We start from the raw sequence: 19,125 nt of genomic DNA on the forward strand, positions 1-19,125 counted from the left end.
TGAATAATTTTATTAAAATGGTATATTTGTAGTGTGTATATATATTATATACACACAAGATCTGTAAATAAAGTAATGAGACTAGTTTTTTTTGGCAGCCAAAGTGGCAACACTGTAATGCTACTAATAAACATATTTTTATATGAACAGCTGATTTATATTAGGTATTAATATTTTTAGTCTGTTGTTGCTACATGAGACGTAAACAACTTTTCGTGAAACGAGGTTTTGCTGTGTGTTACAAAAATGAACGATACTAATTATAAGCAACGTGGTGCAATCAAGTTTTGTGTTAAACTCGATGAGAATGCTACTGAAATCTTTTCAAAACTGAAAAGGATGTACGAAGATGATGATCTGTTATGAGCTCAAGATTTTAGGTAGTTTAAAGAATTTTCAGATGGCCGGGAATCGGTTGCGAACGATCTATGCTCTGGAAGACTGTTAACATCAAAAAGTGATGACAGTGTTGAGTGAATCAGAGACTTGATACTGTACAATCGGTGATTAACTGTTAGAATGATTGCATGAACAAATTGGATGAACAAAATTGCATGTTTACAGTAAAAATGTTTACAGTTTTGGATGAACAAACATGAAAATTGGATGAACAAAATGATTTGTGATGAACAAATTGGACATGAAAAAAGTTTGTGCAAAATGGCTCCCAAAAAACCTCACTGTTGAAAAGAAAAACAACAGGGTGGAAGTGTGCCGTGATCTAGGGTGAATTGAAATTGATTCTAATTTTAAAAAAAAATGTTATTACTGGTTATGAATCTTGGATATTTGAGTACGACCCAGAAACAAAATGCAAGAGTAAGGCACACTTCAAACTCACCATGTCCCAAAAAAGCAAAAATGAGCAAATCAGAATCAAAACCATGCTAATTTGTTTGTTTGATAGTAATGGAATTGTCCATAAGGAGTTTTTGCCTACAGGAAAGACTCTTAAGTCACTATGTTTACAGAAAAATTCTTGAACGACTGCGGAAAAGAGTTGCCCACATGAGACCAGCCATCAAAGACAACTAGATGCTGCATCATGACAATGCACCTTGTCACACTGCATTCCCAGTTAATGAGTTTTTGGCAAAGAAAAACATTCCTGCAGTTCCTCAACTACCTTTTTCACCTTACTTGAGTCCCTGAGACTTTTTCCTGTTCCTGACTTTAAAAAAAGATACCTCAAAGGACACCATTTTGGAACAGTAGAAAACATTTTAAAAAATGTAACCAACCATCTGAAGGATGTTCTAGTTTCTGAGTTCCAACACTGCTATGAAGAGTGGGAAAACCGGGTCTTCCCAAGGGAACTATTTTGAAGGTGACAGAGTCCATGTATAATTGGATTGTAAATAAAACGTTTTTCTGAACCATTCTCGTTACTTTATTTACAGACCTCATATATAGTGATTTTTGCCTGAATTTCAGTTCCCCACAGAGAAATGAGGTCATACTGAAATTTTTAATGCGTTATATAAGGGGTAAACTTGATTCTTATGGTTATTTACCTGAAAAATTGAGTAAAACAGGTCCTAGAACTGTATCTCCTGCAGTTTTTATGATATCCAACCTGAAACGCTCATTGACAAAAAAATACATATTTTTTACGTTTGAAGTACAATAACTTTGTTAAATGAATAAATTCTATTAACAAAAATATAGAGAATGTAATTCTGAGAAAATTGATGTATTGAAGTCTTTAGAAAGTAAAAAAATCAACTTTATTATTAAAAACAAAACTTAACTGAATAGTTTTTGAAATAGGAACAGCCGCAGGCTTATCAATGTTAGCAGATTTCTTCTGAAATCATCACTGATGACTAAGTTGTATTTTTTGAATTTAATAGTGGTGTTTATTATTTTTTATTGTAGGAAAATGATTTTGTTGAGATTTATTTTATATATATTTATAAACCTGCTTTTGGGTCTCAAATCATCAATTTTTTATATTGTATTCTTAACAAATGTTTGCTTTACTTTTTTTAGTTGTCAATTTATGGGATATTATGACTGTTATTAGTGAATTCTGATTTTCACGTCTTGATTTATTAATATTTCTATATTCTTTTCATTTTTTGAGTATATTTTATTAGTTATGCGGAAAACATTTTCATGAGCTCTTAAACTTAATTTCATTAATATTAATTTTTTTTTATAATATGATTTTTCATGTAAATAATTTTTTTCTGAATACTTCAGTTATTTCTTTGTTTTGTTTTATTTTATTTTTTAATAAAATAGCAATGTTCCCTATAAAGGTTGAAAAAAATTTGTGTTGCAGTAGTTATAGTTTTACTTCTCTGTTTAAATATACAGGTTTTTGTTGTAATTATGGCTTATGGCTTATTTATGGCTATTTTAACCCTACTGAGGTGTGTACTGTTTTTGCCTGTTAGTTGTAAATATTATTTTAGGGATGATTAAACCATGAGTGTATTAATTAGTTATTGTTTCTATTGTAATATTTATAGTTTTAAAATTAGATTTCTATGTTATTACATAAAAAAAAATTGGAAGATTTTGATATAATTTACATTTAATACAAAGGTCCATCATAACAAAATTCTTATAATTAATTAGCTATTTAACAAAACTTTTTTTTTTTTTATCTTAGAAATAAAATGGTAAAGAAATGTTGAACCAGGAGATGGATAAATCGAGTTTTTTATTTTAATAAAAAAGGTGGACAGTTTCACTGTTTGTGAGAATGAAAAATTAATTGTGATAAGTGCTCAGTCCAACCTGTCTGTAATAAGTGTAGTGTAACTAAATAGAATTATGAAGGCAATTAGATTTACTTGGTGTAACATTGATTTACCCATTTAACAATTTTTTCTTTTACTCATGTCAGACGTAAAAAACTTGACTTGGAAAAGTTGATATCAATATTTGTATTTTAACTTTTTTTTCACATGTGAATTGTTATGAGAAATATTCATTAACATTATTATTACAATTTTAACATCAAACTGATCTAATTCCCAGAATAATAGGAATCTGACCAAGACTGAATTGCTAGTGTTTTGTAAATCTTCTTTATTTATGAAATTGCTTATCTGAAATGATTTGTATATTTAACTGTTGAGTTTCATATTTTCTCGTAACATTTATTTATTACTTTTTTGTGTTTTAAAAGACATTTGTCTGTTTGCCTGAAATCTTTATTAAATTAAAAGTATCAGCAGTTGTAAATTGTTTCCTTCTCAAAAGCTGAGTTGTGAGAATTGATTTATTTACAATTAGTTACAAAAGAAAAACCATGTTTGATCTGTCTGATTTAAAAAAATACCAGGTCGTTGAAAGAAAATAATATTTTAAATCGAATTAAAACCTATTCTGTTATATATAATTTTATTAAATGTTTATTAAAATAATAAGAAATATGTTTGTCTTTTATAAAAACAATAAAAAAAACATAATTTTATTGTAATTTCTTAAAGCTCATAATTTTTATAAAAAGAACTTAAATAAATTTCCTCTAAAACATAAAAGTTTATGTAAAATAATATTTTTTTTTATTTTTACTCTCATCAGATTTCATGTAATTTTGTCTCTTATTTTGAAAGTAAGTAGGTTTTATAAAAAAAAAAAAATTATATCGGATACTGTATTGAAACAGTTCTTTTATCACATGAATCTTCGCTTCAAACTATAATTAAAAAAATATATATGTACTTGTGTGTTAGATGCTGTAACTCTAATCAGTTATAGGTAATCTTACCTGAGATGAAGATACTACAAAAAATGGCCTAGCCATTCCTAAGAATAATAAGCATCTTGTGCTAGGCTTATTAAGTGATGTAAGAAATGGGGAGTAAAGTAGTTTCCATTCATTTTTTCATTGAGTGAAATGTACTGCTGCATAATTGGTCTAAACCCTCTGAAATATAGATGATATTCAACCTTGCAAGTGACATCTTCACTCTGTTCATCATAGAGACTGGTTATGTAAATGAATATCATTACTCTCAGAGAAAGCAATATTTATTAGTGCCTTAAATGCTTTATATCCATCATATAATGGGGAATTTAAAAAAAAAAAAAAACAATTTTTTTGTTGATTGCAAAGGAAAAAGGAATTTAAAGTATTCTGCCTATCACCTACTGCAGTGTTTCAATGTCTTTATGTAAGATTTATAATCATTGCCAAGTTATAAAAATATTAGAGATTGATTATAAAGATATAATATTATTAGCATATTGTAAGAGGATTTTATGTTTTTAAATTGTCATAATGAGTTCTTGATTTTCTCCTGCACTTGTATAATTTTTTAATTTTCTTGGTTAAACATAATTCAAATTTTACAGATTGGTAAAGTTTTTAATTTCTATTATATAAGTATTATAATTCTTCCTACATACTGCAAGAAGATTGTTGTGTGTTTTTCAGAGGTAGTAATTTTAAGGCATAAACTGAGATGAAATTGATGAGTATAGAAATATTACTGTTTAATAATGGAAGATGTTATGAATGAGAAAAATGGAGAATGTTTAGCATATATTTCTTTTAGAGTTGCTACATTAATTTACACAGTTTGTAATTAACTTAAACCAAAAAAGTTATCGAAATTAATTTTTTCTTCATTTTCATAAAAATATAGTACATATTTCTTATTGTTTTAATTAGTTTTTATTAAAATAATGGACAAAAAATAATTTATTTTGATAAAATTTATATTTTCAATCAATTTTTATTAATTTTCATTTTTTTATTTGCTTAAACTCAGGTGTTTTCTTTGTTAATCAAATTAAATTGATATTTTTAATATTTTTGTATCAAATATAGTGCAAATTTTTCATTATTTTCTCTAATATTCGTTTGAAGTTTTGTTCATAAAGGTAATTATACTTTTATATTAACTCTAATTATTTACATTTATGATGTAATATTTTATGTATGGTATACATATATTTATGATTATCATTATTGACTAAATAACACATACTGACTGTTATGTGATAATCTGTGAAAATAAAGCTGAATGCATGTGTTGAATGAATTGAGAGAATCTAGCAGAGACTGTTGAGTGAATGGATGCAAATGTTTAAGTAGTTTTAGATTCAAAATTGCAGAAGTAGCTTGAAAGAAATTCTAAGATAATATTTAACACTCTGTTAGCAAAGTTTTACTTAACATCAAGAAAGAAATCCAGTTCAACTAATTTAAATGAATTATCCATTTATTTGTTACTCGATTTTGTCAAACTCTCAAGAATGAATGTTGAGTCAAGAATGTGAGTGCTACAATTTGTAGAATTAGTTTCGTTTATCAGTTCTATTTATAACATGTAGAAAACGACCTTGTATCAGTTCACTGTAGGATGAATCATCTGCTGTGTGCAATTGTCTTATCTTTCTTTTACATCATTAAATCTATATTAAATGAAATATAAAAGTATAAAAATTTTCATTTTATTTTTACACACATTTGTCATTTTTCAAGTAGTCTGTAAAAATGTTGCCATTTATCGTATAACATACTTAACATAATAATAATTTTTTATACACCTTTGCGGGAATTGTCTACTACTAATCAATTCGGAAAGATATTCAAATCACACTTGAAATGCTTCAAGGTATACTGTTGTTTGGCCATAGTGTGAAGCTAGGCACAGTCTTATAAAAAGAGTTTGCTTGTAGACAATAAGTCTCTTCTGCAATTCTGAATTGCCTGCTGTTATTGCCCTAGTGTTTGATAATATATGTCAGTATTTGTTCCCTTTCACCATTAATCACAGTAAGTAATGAACCTTTTTTATTCCCAGAAAATTATCATTTTATGAGGATGTTGTCTATTGTACTGATTGGTTTTTGCTTTCTAACAAAATATAGGAAAATCAAGTTGCATTGCCTTTCATGATGTTCTTGAGCAATTGCTTTTCTCTTTCAGAGCAGCCAAAAAATTACACACAGCACCTATAAGCTTCAGTTTTTGTTGATGTGTAAAAATGTATGTTTAGTTTTACATATATTTTCTGTAACTGAGATAAACAGTAACATTTTTGTGGACTGTGGGGGAGAATTTTCATAGGTGTCATAAGTTTGCGATGCTGATCTACGTAAGAAATTCATAGATATGATTCAACATATTGTCATAAGATAGTTAAACGCTCAGTTATCATCACATATGTTGGTCTTCTGATCCATAAATTTATTATAAACTTCTTAATCGGTCAATGTGTTTATGTGATTTTTAATATTAATTCAAGTAATGATCTTACTTTACATGGTGTGAGATGTTCTACTTTATTAATTTTAAGGCTCAGAAATAACATGAAACTTCTAAAAGCTATGAAACTCACATAAAGTATGATAAACACATATATATTTTTCTGTTATAGTCATTAATTATCATTTGCCAAATGTAGCCAGCTTTTACATTCACCCATAAAAAGTAAAATTAGGCCTCCATTGTACTTAACTTTTATGACGATTAAACGTGGTTTTCACAGTTAGCACTTTATTCTGATTATTTTGATCTTCCAGTAACTTATTGATTAGCCTAGTCAATTAACATTTTTAAGACATTTGTTTCAGTAGAATCCATTTTAAAATCCAAAATAAAAAGTATAAATACATGTCCTTGAATTTGAATGCTTATTATTGATATTTAAAGGCTAACTATATTACTTGTTAATAGCCTCAGTCTGAATAAGGCCTCAGCTGTTCTATTGAAATTGACGTAATAGATTTGTGAAATGAAGGAAAACCCCCATAATAATTTTACAAATTCCTTGTGCATTCAAGAGTAACTTTTTTCTTATGAAAGTGAGACTATGTTGTTAGAATGCATTTCACAGTACCATTGTGTAATTAATTATCTGTCATGTATTTAATTATATGACTTTTAATGGGATTGCACAACTTTTCCTGAATCTTCAGTTATCTTTTAATATCATTCGTTTTTAATCTGAAATTTATTTATGAAATCATATAAAATTTAAAGTTCTAATAATTGACTATTACTTTTCTTTTTTAATATAAAGCATTTTCTTGTAAAACTTTAATTTTTTATTTAATTCCAGTTTTTTAATTTATTTATTTTCTAAAATTTCTGTTTTAAAAATGTAAATGTATAAATATTTTTCAATTATTGATTTGTATATGTTCATATGTCACAGTTTGTTATTAATTTGCATGTTGAATTTCACCTGTAGTACTTGTCTTTAAGCAGATTAAGGAAGATATTTTATCGGTTATTTCAGGAATGGTTTATATAATTTTTATCAATCTTCATTAGTTGAGCTGTTATTCTTAATCATGACGAGTATTTTGATAATATTTAATATTATAATATATTCTTTTTTCACTAGTTTAGCAATATTTTGCAAAGTTATTTTGGGAAACGTGAATTTATGAAATTTCTGTTAATTTTTATTACATATGGTTATAGCAGCAATTTAATGTTGTTGTTCATTATAAACTGTAGATTTTATGGTTGTTTTAAAAAGTTTATTGGTAAATATTTCAGTATCGATGTTTTATTATTTTTTTAAGTTGCATTTTTGATGCGATATGCATGCGTAGCATTATATTTAGCCGGGTTTGTAGATTTTAGTTGTATTTTTAATAGGTTGCAGCAGCAGCATCACCATTACTGAAGGCACCATTATCGACGGCAGCACAGCAAGCAAATTACGCAGCGGCTGCTAGCTACACAGCTGTAGCTGCAAGAGCGTACAGTGCAGCGGCAGCTGCAGCACAACCAGTGGCAGGATATGCCACAGTAGCAGGGTGAGCAACCAACCTTGGAAAAATATGAATGGATTCGTTTTACTCTCATTTGTGTTGTCTTGTCAAACTTTTGTTTTGTACTATCAGTTTCTTTTTTGCACTATCATTTCATGGTTGCTGTTACACTCATTGATAAATTATACTTTTATGTTACTGATGTGCTGTAATCAGTGATTTCATTATATTTTTTTTATTTTTTTTTTGTAATTTCATTATCTGTATTAAGTAAACAAAAAAGTCTAAATCATTATTTTTTATATTAGAATGTGATTTTTTTTATGTAGACTTCTCATTGTTTGTATAATTTTACTTCAAATTATTCTGTTAGTGTAATAATGCTTAAATTATGTTCCAGTTTTTTCAGATGGTTAAACAAAATAATTAAAGTTAAATTAGTCTTTCCTTGAAGTCTTCAAAGACTATAAAAGATGCAGATTTCATCATGAAATTTTTAACTTTTAGCTACCTAATCATTTGTTAACAGTAATTTTGAGGATAAAAGTAATGAACAAAAGTATTATAATAATTCCCTAGTGAATATATGTGGTCATTTTAATTATTAAAAGCTACCAGAGTTCTGGCACGTTATTACACATTATCAAGTGAACTGTGCATGTATTTTTATTAATGATCGGTTTACTTATTTTTAAAACCAAGACTTGGGTCTATATTAATCAAAATTGAAAGAAAATAAACAAAGATTATGATTATGTTGTTACGTAGTTTTACTTTTATGGAACTTGCTTTGTCGCTGTTCCATGATCTCGTTTGATTAAGTTATTTATTATATCTTGGCCATTCTTTCATGTACAATTGTTTGTGTACAGTCCTCGTCAGCTATAATGTCACACCTTAAGGGAAACATGGCAACACCTATGGTTTAACAGGATATGACCTTGCATGTCCTACATAAAATACTTTTTTTTTCATTTTTGTTTGAGAATACTTGTGTGTATACACTAAAATTGAATGTACTAAATCTTGATGAAGGTGAGTAAGAGACGTTTAAAGATATTGGTAAAACAATTAATAATAAAAAAAACAAACAATGAGTTGTACTAATCAGTTATCTAAAAAAGGAAGTACTCGAGAACCATTTATAAATAACAAAAATCTAAAACTAAACGAAGGTTTCAGTTTTTAAACAATGGTTTTCAAAAATTGAAATTTGCTTTTATTTTTTGTATGTTAAATAGTTTTTGAACTCTTTGTATTGAGAAAACAATATTTATGTTAAAAATTGTACGTTATTACCACTGACTACAGTAACATTAAATTTAACATTAATATCACTAAGTACAATACTAATACTGTAAATATAATTTTTTACAGCTCATGCACATTTTCTTTGAGTGTACTGTGTGTGGAATTTCCTGTGTATACGAGTATATTTAATTGTTTTTTTGTGTTTTCCTCACAACAGCTTTTATTCTACTAATTTTATAATATTTTTGTTGTATAGTAATTGTAATGTGTATTTACCTGATCCTTAGAACTATTGTGTATGGTTTAATTTTTCTTATTTGTTGTTATTAATTTATAATATATAAACTTTGTAATTTTGCTTTTATTTTTATATTTATATCGCATGTTTCTTATTTCTGTGGTGTATTGCTTCTTATTTAACAAATTTGTTTCTTGTTTATCTGTTTTAAGTTTTAAGAATGGAGTTGCATCATAATTTTAAGTTTATAATCTTCTAAAAAATGTATTTATTGGTAGTACAACGGTTCCCTTGTTAATTAAAAAAAATATACCCTACTGCAGATCTAATTAAAAGCACAATTATATTGAATACATGATTATTATATATATATAGTAGGTGAATTGAAAAATCAGGCTTGCACTGAGCTCAGAGTCTATTATTTACAAAATAAAATTAATATAATTTTAAATCATTAAACCTGAGAATAAAAACTGTTAATTTTTGGGTCATTGGGCGTTATTATTGTTTCACTAATTACTACTGTTCTATATTTTTTCATCATGCATTTTTCTGAAAATCCTTTTTTGAACATCTAATTTGTGTTGGGATTCATTCATTTCTTCAAATCTGAGTCGGTAAAGTGTGTAGGTGTTTTATCACACTAATTGTAGCTTAAAAATTAGATATTTTGCTGTTATTAACAAGTAATAATGAACTGTTATTCCACATTACATAGAAATGTTTATACAGATGACCTGATGATAAAATAAATCGGTAAAAAATAATTGTATCAGCTTTAACACTGTTTTTCTTGCCAAAAAGAATTAGAAATATAATAATAAAAATTAAACAAGATGTGACATGACATCCATTCAGTGATGCTCCCTTTGGAATATTGCTGTCACTTGGTTTTGTATTAACTAATAACTTTTAAAATATTAACAAGCTGTAGAATATTATAAAAAATATTATATATTGTTATTTTATTTAATGTTTTTGTTTGCATTTTTGTATGTTATAGTTCAAATCATTATGCTTTTCATTTTACTAATTTGTTGATGTGTAGCAAATAATTTACCTAAATATTGCTACACTAAATGTTTTTGACTCCATAGTGGTTGATTATTTTACAGTGGACTAAACTGCTTATTCTGCAAAAAATTTATTTATTATTATGTTGTTTTAAGTGATTAGAAACTTTTTTTGGAGATCATATTTTTTTGTGTATTGAGTGATTAGATTATTTCACAAATTACCTTTTTCTTCTTTCTTTTTTTTTATAAAAATTGTTATTTTTATTTGCTGAAACAGAATTTAATAAACTATTATTAGTAAACAAAACTGCTAAATACTTTAAATATTATACAAATTATACTTATGAAATGGGAAGTCCACCTAGAATAATCTGTAATGCTTTTATTTACAATTCTTTAGACATTTAACTATAATGTCATTGCTTTAATTCTACCAGCTAACATTTAATTTGTGTTTTAGTTTTATAAAATGTATTTCTATAATAACTCGAGAATGAACTGATGAATTTTTATGAAATGGCCGTATACAGAGTGATTTTTAGTTCTGTTACCCAATTGTTAATGTCTGGTAATTTTTTTCTAAGAAGGGAAATTTTGTTTTGTGACATGAAGTCGGTAGCGCTACTCAATCGGTATAGATATGGCAGTGTGAGTTGATTCTCCTTGAGCTGTATAAACTTTTGTGCCATTTCCGATTGTGTTACGAACAGAATGTCTTTTACCATAGAACAATGAGTTTTCATTCTTGAACAATATTTTGCTACGAAATCATATGGAAGTGTAAAAGAATCATTTCAAATTAAATTTGTTGATGTTCCTCTGCCAGATAAAATGTCAATTTCTAAGCTAGCAAACCGATTTCGAGAGACAGGTAGTGTTTGCGACAGAAAACGTAGCAGTCGATCAACTCGCTTGACAGATGATGTTTTAGAGAATGTGAAAACAAGATTGCTCAATTCTCCACGGAAAAGTTTACAAAAACTTTTCACGCAAGTCGGTTTGTCATATTCGAGTGTTCAAAAAGCTGCTCAAAAATTGAAATTGTATCCGTATCGCGTACGATTAGTCCAAGAGCTTCAGCCTCCAGATTTAAACAAGTGATTGCAATATTGCCGTTGGTTTAGGTCTCTCATAAATGATAACTGAATCAAATTTTTAAACACAGTGTTCTTTAGTGATGAAGCTTGGATCCATCTTAATGGTTATGTGAACATCAAAACTGTCAAATTTGGGCGGTTGAAAATCCCAACGCTTTAAAAGACAAATCTTTGCATCCTGAAAAAATTGGTGTGTGCGATATCTCATCATTGTATAGTCGGACCCATATTCTTCGAACAGACAGTAAATGGTGAAGTATACAGGAATATTATGCACCAATTTTTGTCCCTCCTGGAACCTCAAGAACGGTATTGCTGGTTTCAGCAAGACGGTGCTACATGCCACACGTCTCGAGAAACCGTGGATTTTCTGCAAGAGTTCTTTGATGATCGAATAATAAGCAAGGGCTTATGGCCTCTAAGGTCCCCAGACCTCACATCTCCTGACTACTTTTTGTGGGGCTATATTAAGTTCGAAGCCTTCAAAAACAATCCTCACACTATTCATGAACTTAAAGTCAATATTACAGATTTAATCACGAATATTTCCAATGCAACTCTTAAAAAGGTTTCTGCTAATATGCTGAAAAGGTCCGTGCATGTATAACTACAAGGGGTGGGCATTTTGAGCATATTCTTTAACAATTATGTACGTAATAGCTTTTTATTAAATCTCTTTTGTAAGTAACAAATACATTTTTTTAATTCGACCTAAATTTCCCTTTCTTAAATTACATTTAAAATTGGGTAACAGGACTAAAAAATCATTCTGTAGTATGGTGTAGATTACAGTTTTGCTATGACCACTAATAAAATGTGAAATAAACCTATTTTTCTATCAAATAACTGTATCATATATGCGCTAATAGTTATATTATAGTAGGTATGTACAAAAAGAACAGAAATTCTTTCTTTTAAAAAGCGTTATTTATAATCAGATTTAACCTTCTTCCTTCATTCTTATACACCAGTATTTTTTCATTGTTAGAATATGTTGTGGTAAATGTTTCTTGTGGGATTGCCTGTAGGTCTGATTCTGGATTTTCTGTAATTTCAGTATTATCTGTAAATGTTATATTTTCAGGATAGCTTTCATCTTCAGTAGGAAGTCTGCTGACATACAAAATCAGGTGGATTTGGGGGATGGGATGTTGTGCAACAATAGGGAACAATAGGGATGTTGTGCTTTGCCAAAAACTGTAAAAAATAAGAAACGCCAAATGTGCAGGAGAATTATCATGCAGCATCCATATTTTGTTTCCCTGATACTGATCATAATACTGCTTATTATAGCTGATGTATTCTTTCTCATAAGTTTTTTGCAATTAATATTTTCTGAATTTTTGTAAATATGCTCAATTTGAAACAAAATTTTACACAAACACCTTGCTCTTCGAGAATTATCATTTTTTTTAAATCAGAAAATGGTTGCAAGCATGAAACATGGCTTAACTTGTTCACCTGTGGACGAAATGAAATTAAGTAGAGTGACACAGCAATCAGAATAGTATTTCTAAAGAATTCCACTACATTGTGTAGCAGAATTACAAATATCAGAAAGTTTGTCTACTGTTTCTAAAGTTTGGTTTCTTTTAGGATAAACATGGTGCAAAATGTTAGAAAGAATATCCATGATAATAAACAGTTCTAAATGTGTCAGTTTATTATTATTATTATTATGTTTAAAACTGTTAAGGGGTCAAATATTATTTTATATTAGTTTATTTTAATGTTTGTTTATAATTTTTTCTACTTGTAGTGTGAATCAATATTTTTTGTAAATAATTGTATGTTGTTTTATTGTATTCTAAGTTGCATGGCTGTATTTTTAGTTCTGTTACTTTCTTTTGCTTTGTATTTTAATGTAATTTTGCTTTTTATTTATAATTTTTTTTGTAATTAATGCACTTCCAGCATTTATTTTTATTTTAGTTATATTTTGTTAATGAATTTTTATAATATGTTCTTAAGAAAATTAAAGATATCTGACATGCTGTAAATTAATTTGATTGTAGTAAAAGTTGTGGTTCATAACAAACTTTTTGATTTGCTGCAAGTCATTTCTTTTAAACACCAATTTCTTTTGTATTAAAGTTTTACACAAAAGAAATAAGCAATTTCTTTTTGTATAAATATAAATAGTTATACTAATTATTATTTTATATTAAAAATCAATTTCTTTTGCACAAAAACTGTTATTTAATACCAAAGAAATTGAAGAATTACAATTTTTTCATGAAACTTATTGAATTTTCTTAAGGTTTTATAGTGTATTGGTTCCTGTTACGATTTAATATATTGCATTTAATCAGTGTATTGTTAAACTGTTTATTACTCAACAATAGAATGAACTATGGTAAACAGATTTTGAGATGATAATTTTTTTATGTTGGTGTGTCAAAAGCTTTTTATTTAAACATATATGTTTATCAAATTAAGTTAATCTGTATCTTAAAAAGTTGCATTATCAAAATGGTTAAATTAATTTGGTTTGTATAATTAATAATAGCAATGTTTATTACTTTTGTTAGGTACTTTGTTTATTAGATTTAATTTAAATTAAAAAATAAAATGTAATTAACAGAATATTTTTATATATTTGTAAGGCATTTTGATTTTTCTACATTTCAAAAACATTTCTATCCAATAATATGAGGATACGAATGCGTCAAGGGTCCAGGAGTAGAAACTCCTGGCTGGACGGTCAGGTGAGCAAAGCGAGCTATGACCGGCCAGTATTTTATTAAATTTAATATGATTTCACAGTTTTTCCTTGGAATAATTGAATTTAAAACAAGAATATATATATTCTTATATATATATATATATATATATATATATATGTATATACACATGTATAAAACCTCAAAATCAACCATTCCAACTTGAACTATGAAGAAACTAATTAGTTTCTTCGTGGTATACTTGAATTAGTTGTTTACTTTTATCCACTTGACATTTATGATACGATTCCCACCAGATGACTTACTTAATGATTTTTACTACATTTTTATTATCAAAATTCTCATTACATCATTGTCTGTCTATACCAATTTTGTATACAATTTATTACTTAATTTTTATTTTTAAGGGAATGTAATATTTAAAATATAACAGTAATATTTGATTTTTATGTTCAGCCACAATTTTAAGTGTAGTTTCCTTGTAAAACTTAAAAATCAGTGTATCTTGAAATATATAAAATTTCTTCTGTTATTTACTATTATTTTTTAATTTATGTGATTACTATAGTTTTTTAAAAATAAAAATGTTCACTTTAGATGAGCTGTGATAAAAAATTTTTAAATATTTAAAAAAATATGATGCAGATATTCTTGAAAAAAAAAATTGCTAGCATTAATTAATTAGAAATATTTAGTTATTTAAAATTATCACTTAAATAAATTAAATTAAATTATGTTTTTTTATTCAGATACGGCCGTGAATATGCAGACCCCTACTTAGGTCATGGGATTGGGCCAGTTGCTGGATATGGAGTAAGTGCAGTTGTTTATTTAATTAATAAAATGTGTGTTGGATATTGATTATAATTAATTTCTGTATTTGTGGTATTAGTTATTTATTAATGTATTCAGCTGTTTAAATATGCACTAAAATTGTTATCAAGCTTGTATGGAATTAAATCATTTATTAGTAAACTGAAAGGTAAACCTACCAGTCTGTTATGGGTTTGGATTTAAAAACTAATAAATAAATTTGATTGTTGTATTTTTTGTTATGTACTAGTTATTAATTTAGTCACTTACCTTCCTTATTTGTTGCAGGACCTGTTCTTTTCCTTTTTACTTATTGTTCATGTTTTGCTACCGTAAACTCTGTACAAATATTTTAAAGAGTATTTGATTCTACCAGACTTTGCATCTTTTCTCTGCCTCAATTTGTAGAATTCTGCAGTTACAGTATATTATGAGCCCCATATATTAATATTTAATTCCTCAGTCTCCACTTTTTTTACTTTTCCATTATCTTTGATTTACTCCCTTTTTTCAAACTGGATTTCTTTCTTAGCAATATTCACAAAAATATTTTACATATTTTATAATTTCAACATTTTTTTTTTTATAGTTCTTAGTTGGTATATGTGATATTAACAAGATTGATTATCTTTGTGAAAGCTCTCCTTTCTTTTGCCAAAACATATTTTTTTTATGCTTCATTATTCAATCCAACCTTTTTAATTTTACTACCTAAATAATAAATATAATCCTTTTAAATAAATATAATAATAATAATATAAAATTTGGTAGACTCACAATTATCTGAGTCCCAGTCAACCGAGCCTCAGGGTTAATCAAGCTAGTCACAGGAAGATAAATCATAAAAATAAAGCAGGACAGTCACTACGAGAGGCGACGTTTATATGCTTGACATGCAAGGTCTCCTCTCCAACTGAGTTCGGAAATCATCAGGTTCACCTGTCAATCTTTCCATTGTCAGTCACCAGTCAGTTTCAGTTATCTCTGCGCTCGTGCTAAATGTAGTTGTATTAATGTGTTGAAGTTTGTGCTTTTACTGAATTCTGTGTTACACTATGAGTGGAAAACGGAAAGAGTTGTAGTCTCTCTTGAAATGAAATTTAATGCGATAAACTGGTTGGACAATGGCTAGTCGATTAAGAAAGTTGCTGCCGATTTGGGGGTTAGGAAAGTGACTGTTGGGGATTGAAGACATAACTGGAAAGAAATTGAAAAATTTGTAAACAAAAGTGCGAGTGAAGGCAATGGTTTGAGTTGAAAGACTTTGAAGAAGGGCAACTACGAACAGACATCTGAAGCACTTTTTCTGTGGTTTTCACGACTGCGAGGGATAGGCAGTCCTGTAACTGGGCCAATGTTTCAAGCTAAGATGCTTGAGTTTCACAAGGTGTTTAAAGACATCGAGGAAACATTCTCTACAAATGATGGGTGGCTTGACAGGTGGAAGAAGAAATACGGCATAAGGCAGCTGAATATTAGTGGGGAGAAACTGTCATCAGCTGACTCATCTGCAGTTGTGGAATTTCAGTCTACAATGGAAGAAATTGTTTTCAAGAAAGGCTTAACATCAGATCAAATTTTTTAACTCTGATGAGACTGGTAGCCTTAACTTTTGAATGCTACCTTCAAAAACCTTAGAAGCAAAATTGAAAAAACTGCTTCTGGATTTATCAGTATGGTCAACAATGCTAAAGATAGTGAAGAGGACTATGATAAGGAAGAGATAACCCCAAAAATATTATACTCCGATGGTTTGAAAGTGATCGAAGCTGCTGTTGCTTACATAGAACAACAGGAAGAGTACATGCCACATGATATACTGTCTCTACAGTGTTGGAATAATGTTGCATTGGCTAAGAAAGCATAGAGGTTGATTTGAAAATCAATAAAAGACTTTTAATAAAACTCTCATGTTTCTATATGCTTACAGATCTGTAATAATTATGTTTATTTTATATTTTTTCTTACAATAAACTAATTCTGTACATTTTTAGCCCAATAGCACTTAACCTCCATATTATCTGAGTTTTTCTATATCTGAGGTGGTCTCAGTCCCAATTACCTCGGATAATTGCAAGTCTACTGTAATAATAAATAAATAATCCATTTCTGATATATTGTGCGCTCTTATCTTAATATTTCATTCCTCTTTTTTGTCAAATTTTATTACTTTTTTCTTTTATGGTTCTTTATTTTCATACTAAATTCCTCTCTTAGTAATAAATCTTTGCATTCAGAACTTCTAAATTATTTTTTTATTTCTGCCAAAGAACATTGTCATCATTGAATCTCAACATTTTTATTCTTTCTCATTAGAAGGTTATTGAAATTTGACCTTCAATCTGTGAAATGCTTCTTTATATCCAAATTAAAAAGTAACAAATAATCTATATTTATGCACCTGAATTTTTAAACAATATTTTTTTTTAATATTCTGTCAAATAAATGTAATTTTCTTTCTAATAATCACATTTTAGTTTTGTTATAAACCATTTTAATTAACATTTTTATTAATATTGTTCTTTCTTTTTTGTTTTGTTCCAGGCTGCAGTTTATAGAAGTGGTTATAATAGATTTGCACCGTATTAATTTTAATGATGTAAGGAAAAAAATAAACTGATTAAATAATAATTTTGACTTAACAATCAGCCGGCAGCTGTAATAATTGCTCCGCTCAAAGGAAAAAAGAAAACGGAACAGCTTTGAAAATAAATTTACAACTTATAAGTAAATTATATATATAAATATAAGTTTAAGATTAATAATAATATTACTAATTAAAAAAAAAATTGATAGTCACAACACAGATCTTACCCCAAGTATGTCCCATTAAATATATAAAATTTTTTTGTAAATAATTATGTCAATTTTAAAATATTACTGTAGTTATGTATAAGTAAATAATTTTTTTCTTCCGTTTATTATTATTGTTTGTTTGGATATGATGATTACGATGGTGCATTAGATATAATTAGTTATGTGAAATTTAATTATTAATTATGATGAAAAGATTACTGAAATATTATATTAAAAAAAAATTAAGAGAACATTTAAATGTGTTATAGTGTACGAATGTTTATTGCTTATAAATGAGTTAATGTATGTGTGCGTATATTGTGTACTGCATTACAGTTTGTAAAATATTGTTGGGAAGGTGGTAGTGGTTAAATAAATACTTGATGTGTATATATATATATATATATATATATATTTTAGTATGTTTGAATTTATGTGTTTTTTTCCTTTTTCCAATTAATTAATGGTTATTCAGTTGTTTTAAACTTTCGTTTTTTAATATTATATTATTACTTTTAAGACATCTGTTATAATTAATCATTATAATCTAATGATTATGAAACATGCTAGAAGAGAACTTAGTGTTTTCCCCTCATAATTAGATATACGACATCAAATAGTATATATAATAATTATTCAGATGTTCTTGATGTGTGTATATGTAATGTATAATGTACAATATTATTGATTAAATAATTGAGTAATTGTAATAATGATTATAATAATTCTTGAAAACACCAAACTATTAATATAAATTAAAAGAAAAAAATATAAATATATGTATATTAATTATTTAAGTAATTTAATATTATTATTATGTTAATATTATTCTATAAAACATGAAATAATTTTTTTAAATTTTTGGTAAAATTACTGTAAATGATGACAAAGGTAAGATAATTTTATTTCTGTGTTGAAAACCCTTTCAATTTGTATGCTATCCTGATATAATTTTTATTTGGGTGTGGACAATGGTATTTCATACAGATGATGTGTGATGTATTTAATATATGAATGTACTGTGCAATTTTCTTTTATGATTTTGTTACTTGATGAGATGCTATGTTAACTAGTATCACTTTGTAATTTTGGTTCTATACTACATAAAATTTTTGAATTTTTATTAATGGCGTAGACATTAAGTAATTTTTTTATGCACGATTTGATATGTAACTTTTTTATATGTATTCATTCTGTACAAATTTTTCTAAAAATCTACTTGTGATTGATGAACTTAATACTTGGTAATTTTCTTTATCATTAAAGTGATGTTTGATGTTTTTTGATATTGGTTTAATTCAGTAAAAACCTGTGTATCTTTTGGTATGTGCATATATCTATATTTGTTTTAGATAAAGACAGAAATTATGGGGGTTTATAAGTAGTAAATAAGAACTACTCTTAAACATTCTAATAGGAATCCATGTGCAGAAAGTTTTATTCTTAAGTTAGAGGTTTTGGTTTATATTTATGGCAGTGGTTATTGAAATAAATTCTATAAATAAATAAAATTAATTACAGTTGAGTTAGGTTGG

General features: G+C 27.3%; 1 protein-coding gene across 13 annotated transcripts in view; it reads left to right on the forward strand.

Annotated features, from left to right (window-relative positions):
• LOC142324279 (RNA binding protein fox-1 homolog 2-like) overlaps window positions 1–18,876 on the forward strand; it is a 557,441-nt gene extending 538,565 nt beyond the window's left edge. For 11 of the 13 annotated variants that reach the window (XM_075365183.1, XM_075365185.1, XM_075365188.1 and 8 more), the window contains 3 exons: window positions 7,580–7,740; window positions 14,731–14,794; window positions 17,339–18,876. In XM_075365183.1, the coding sequence (XP_075221298.1) occupies window positions 7,580–7,740; window positions 14,731–14,794; window positions 17,339–17,383 (270 nt within the window). In that variant the 3' untranslated portion in view covers window positions 17,384–18,876. The remainder of the gene's footprint in view (window positions 1–7,579; window positions 7,741–14,730; window positions 14,795–17,338) is intronic. The other 2 variants (XR_012756257.1, XR_012756258.1) reach the window with 1 other exon arrangement.
• The last annotated feature ends 249 nt before the right edge of the window (window positions 18,877–19,125 follow it).

This window comes from Lycorma delicatula, chromosome 4, assembly GCF_047948215.1.
Source record: "Lycorma delicatula isolate Av1 chromosome 4, ASM4794821v1, whole genome shotgun sequence".
NCBI classification, from domain to species: domain Eukaryota; kingdom Metazoa; phylum Arthropoda; class Insecta; order Hemiptera; family Fulgoridae; genus Lycorma; species Lycorma delicatula.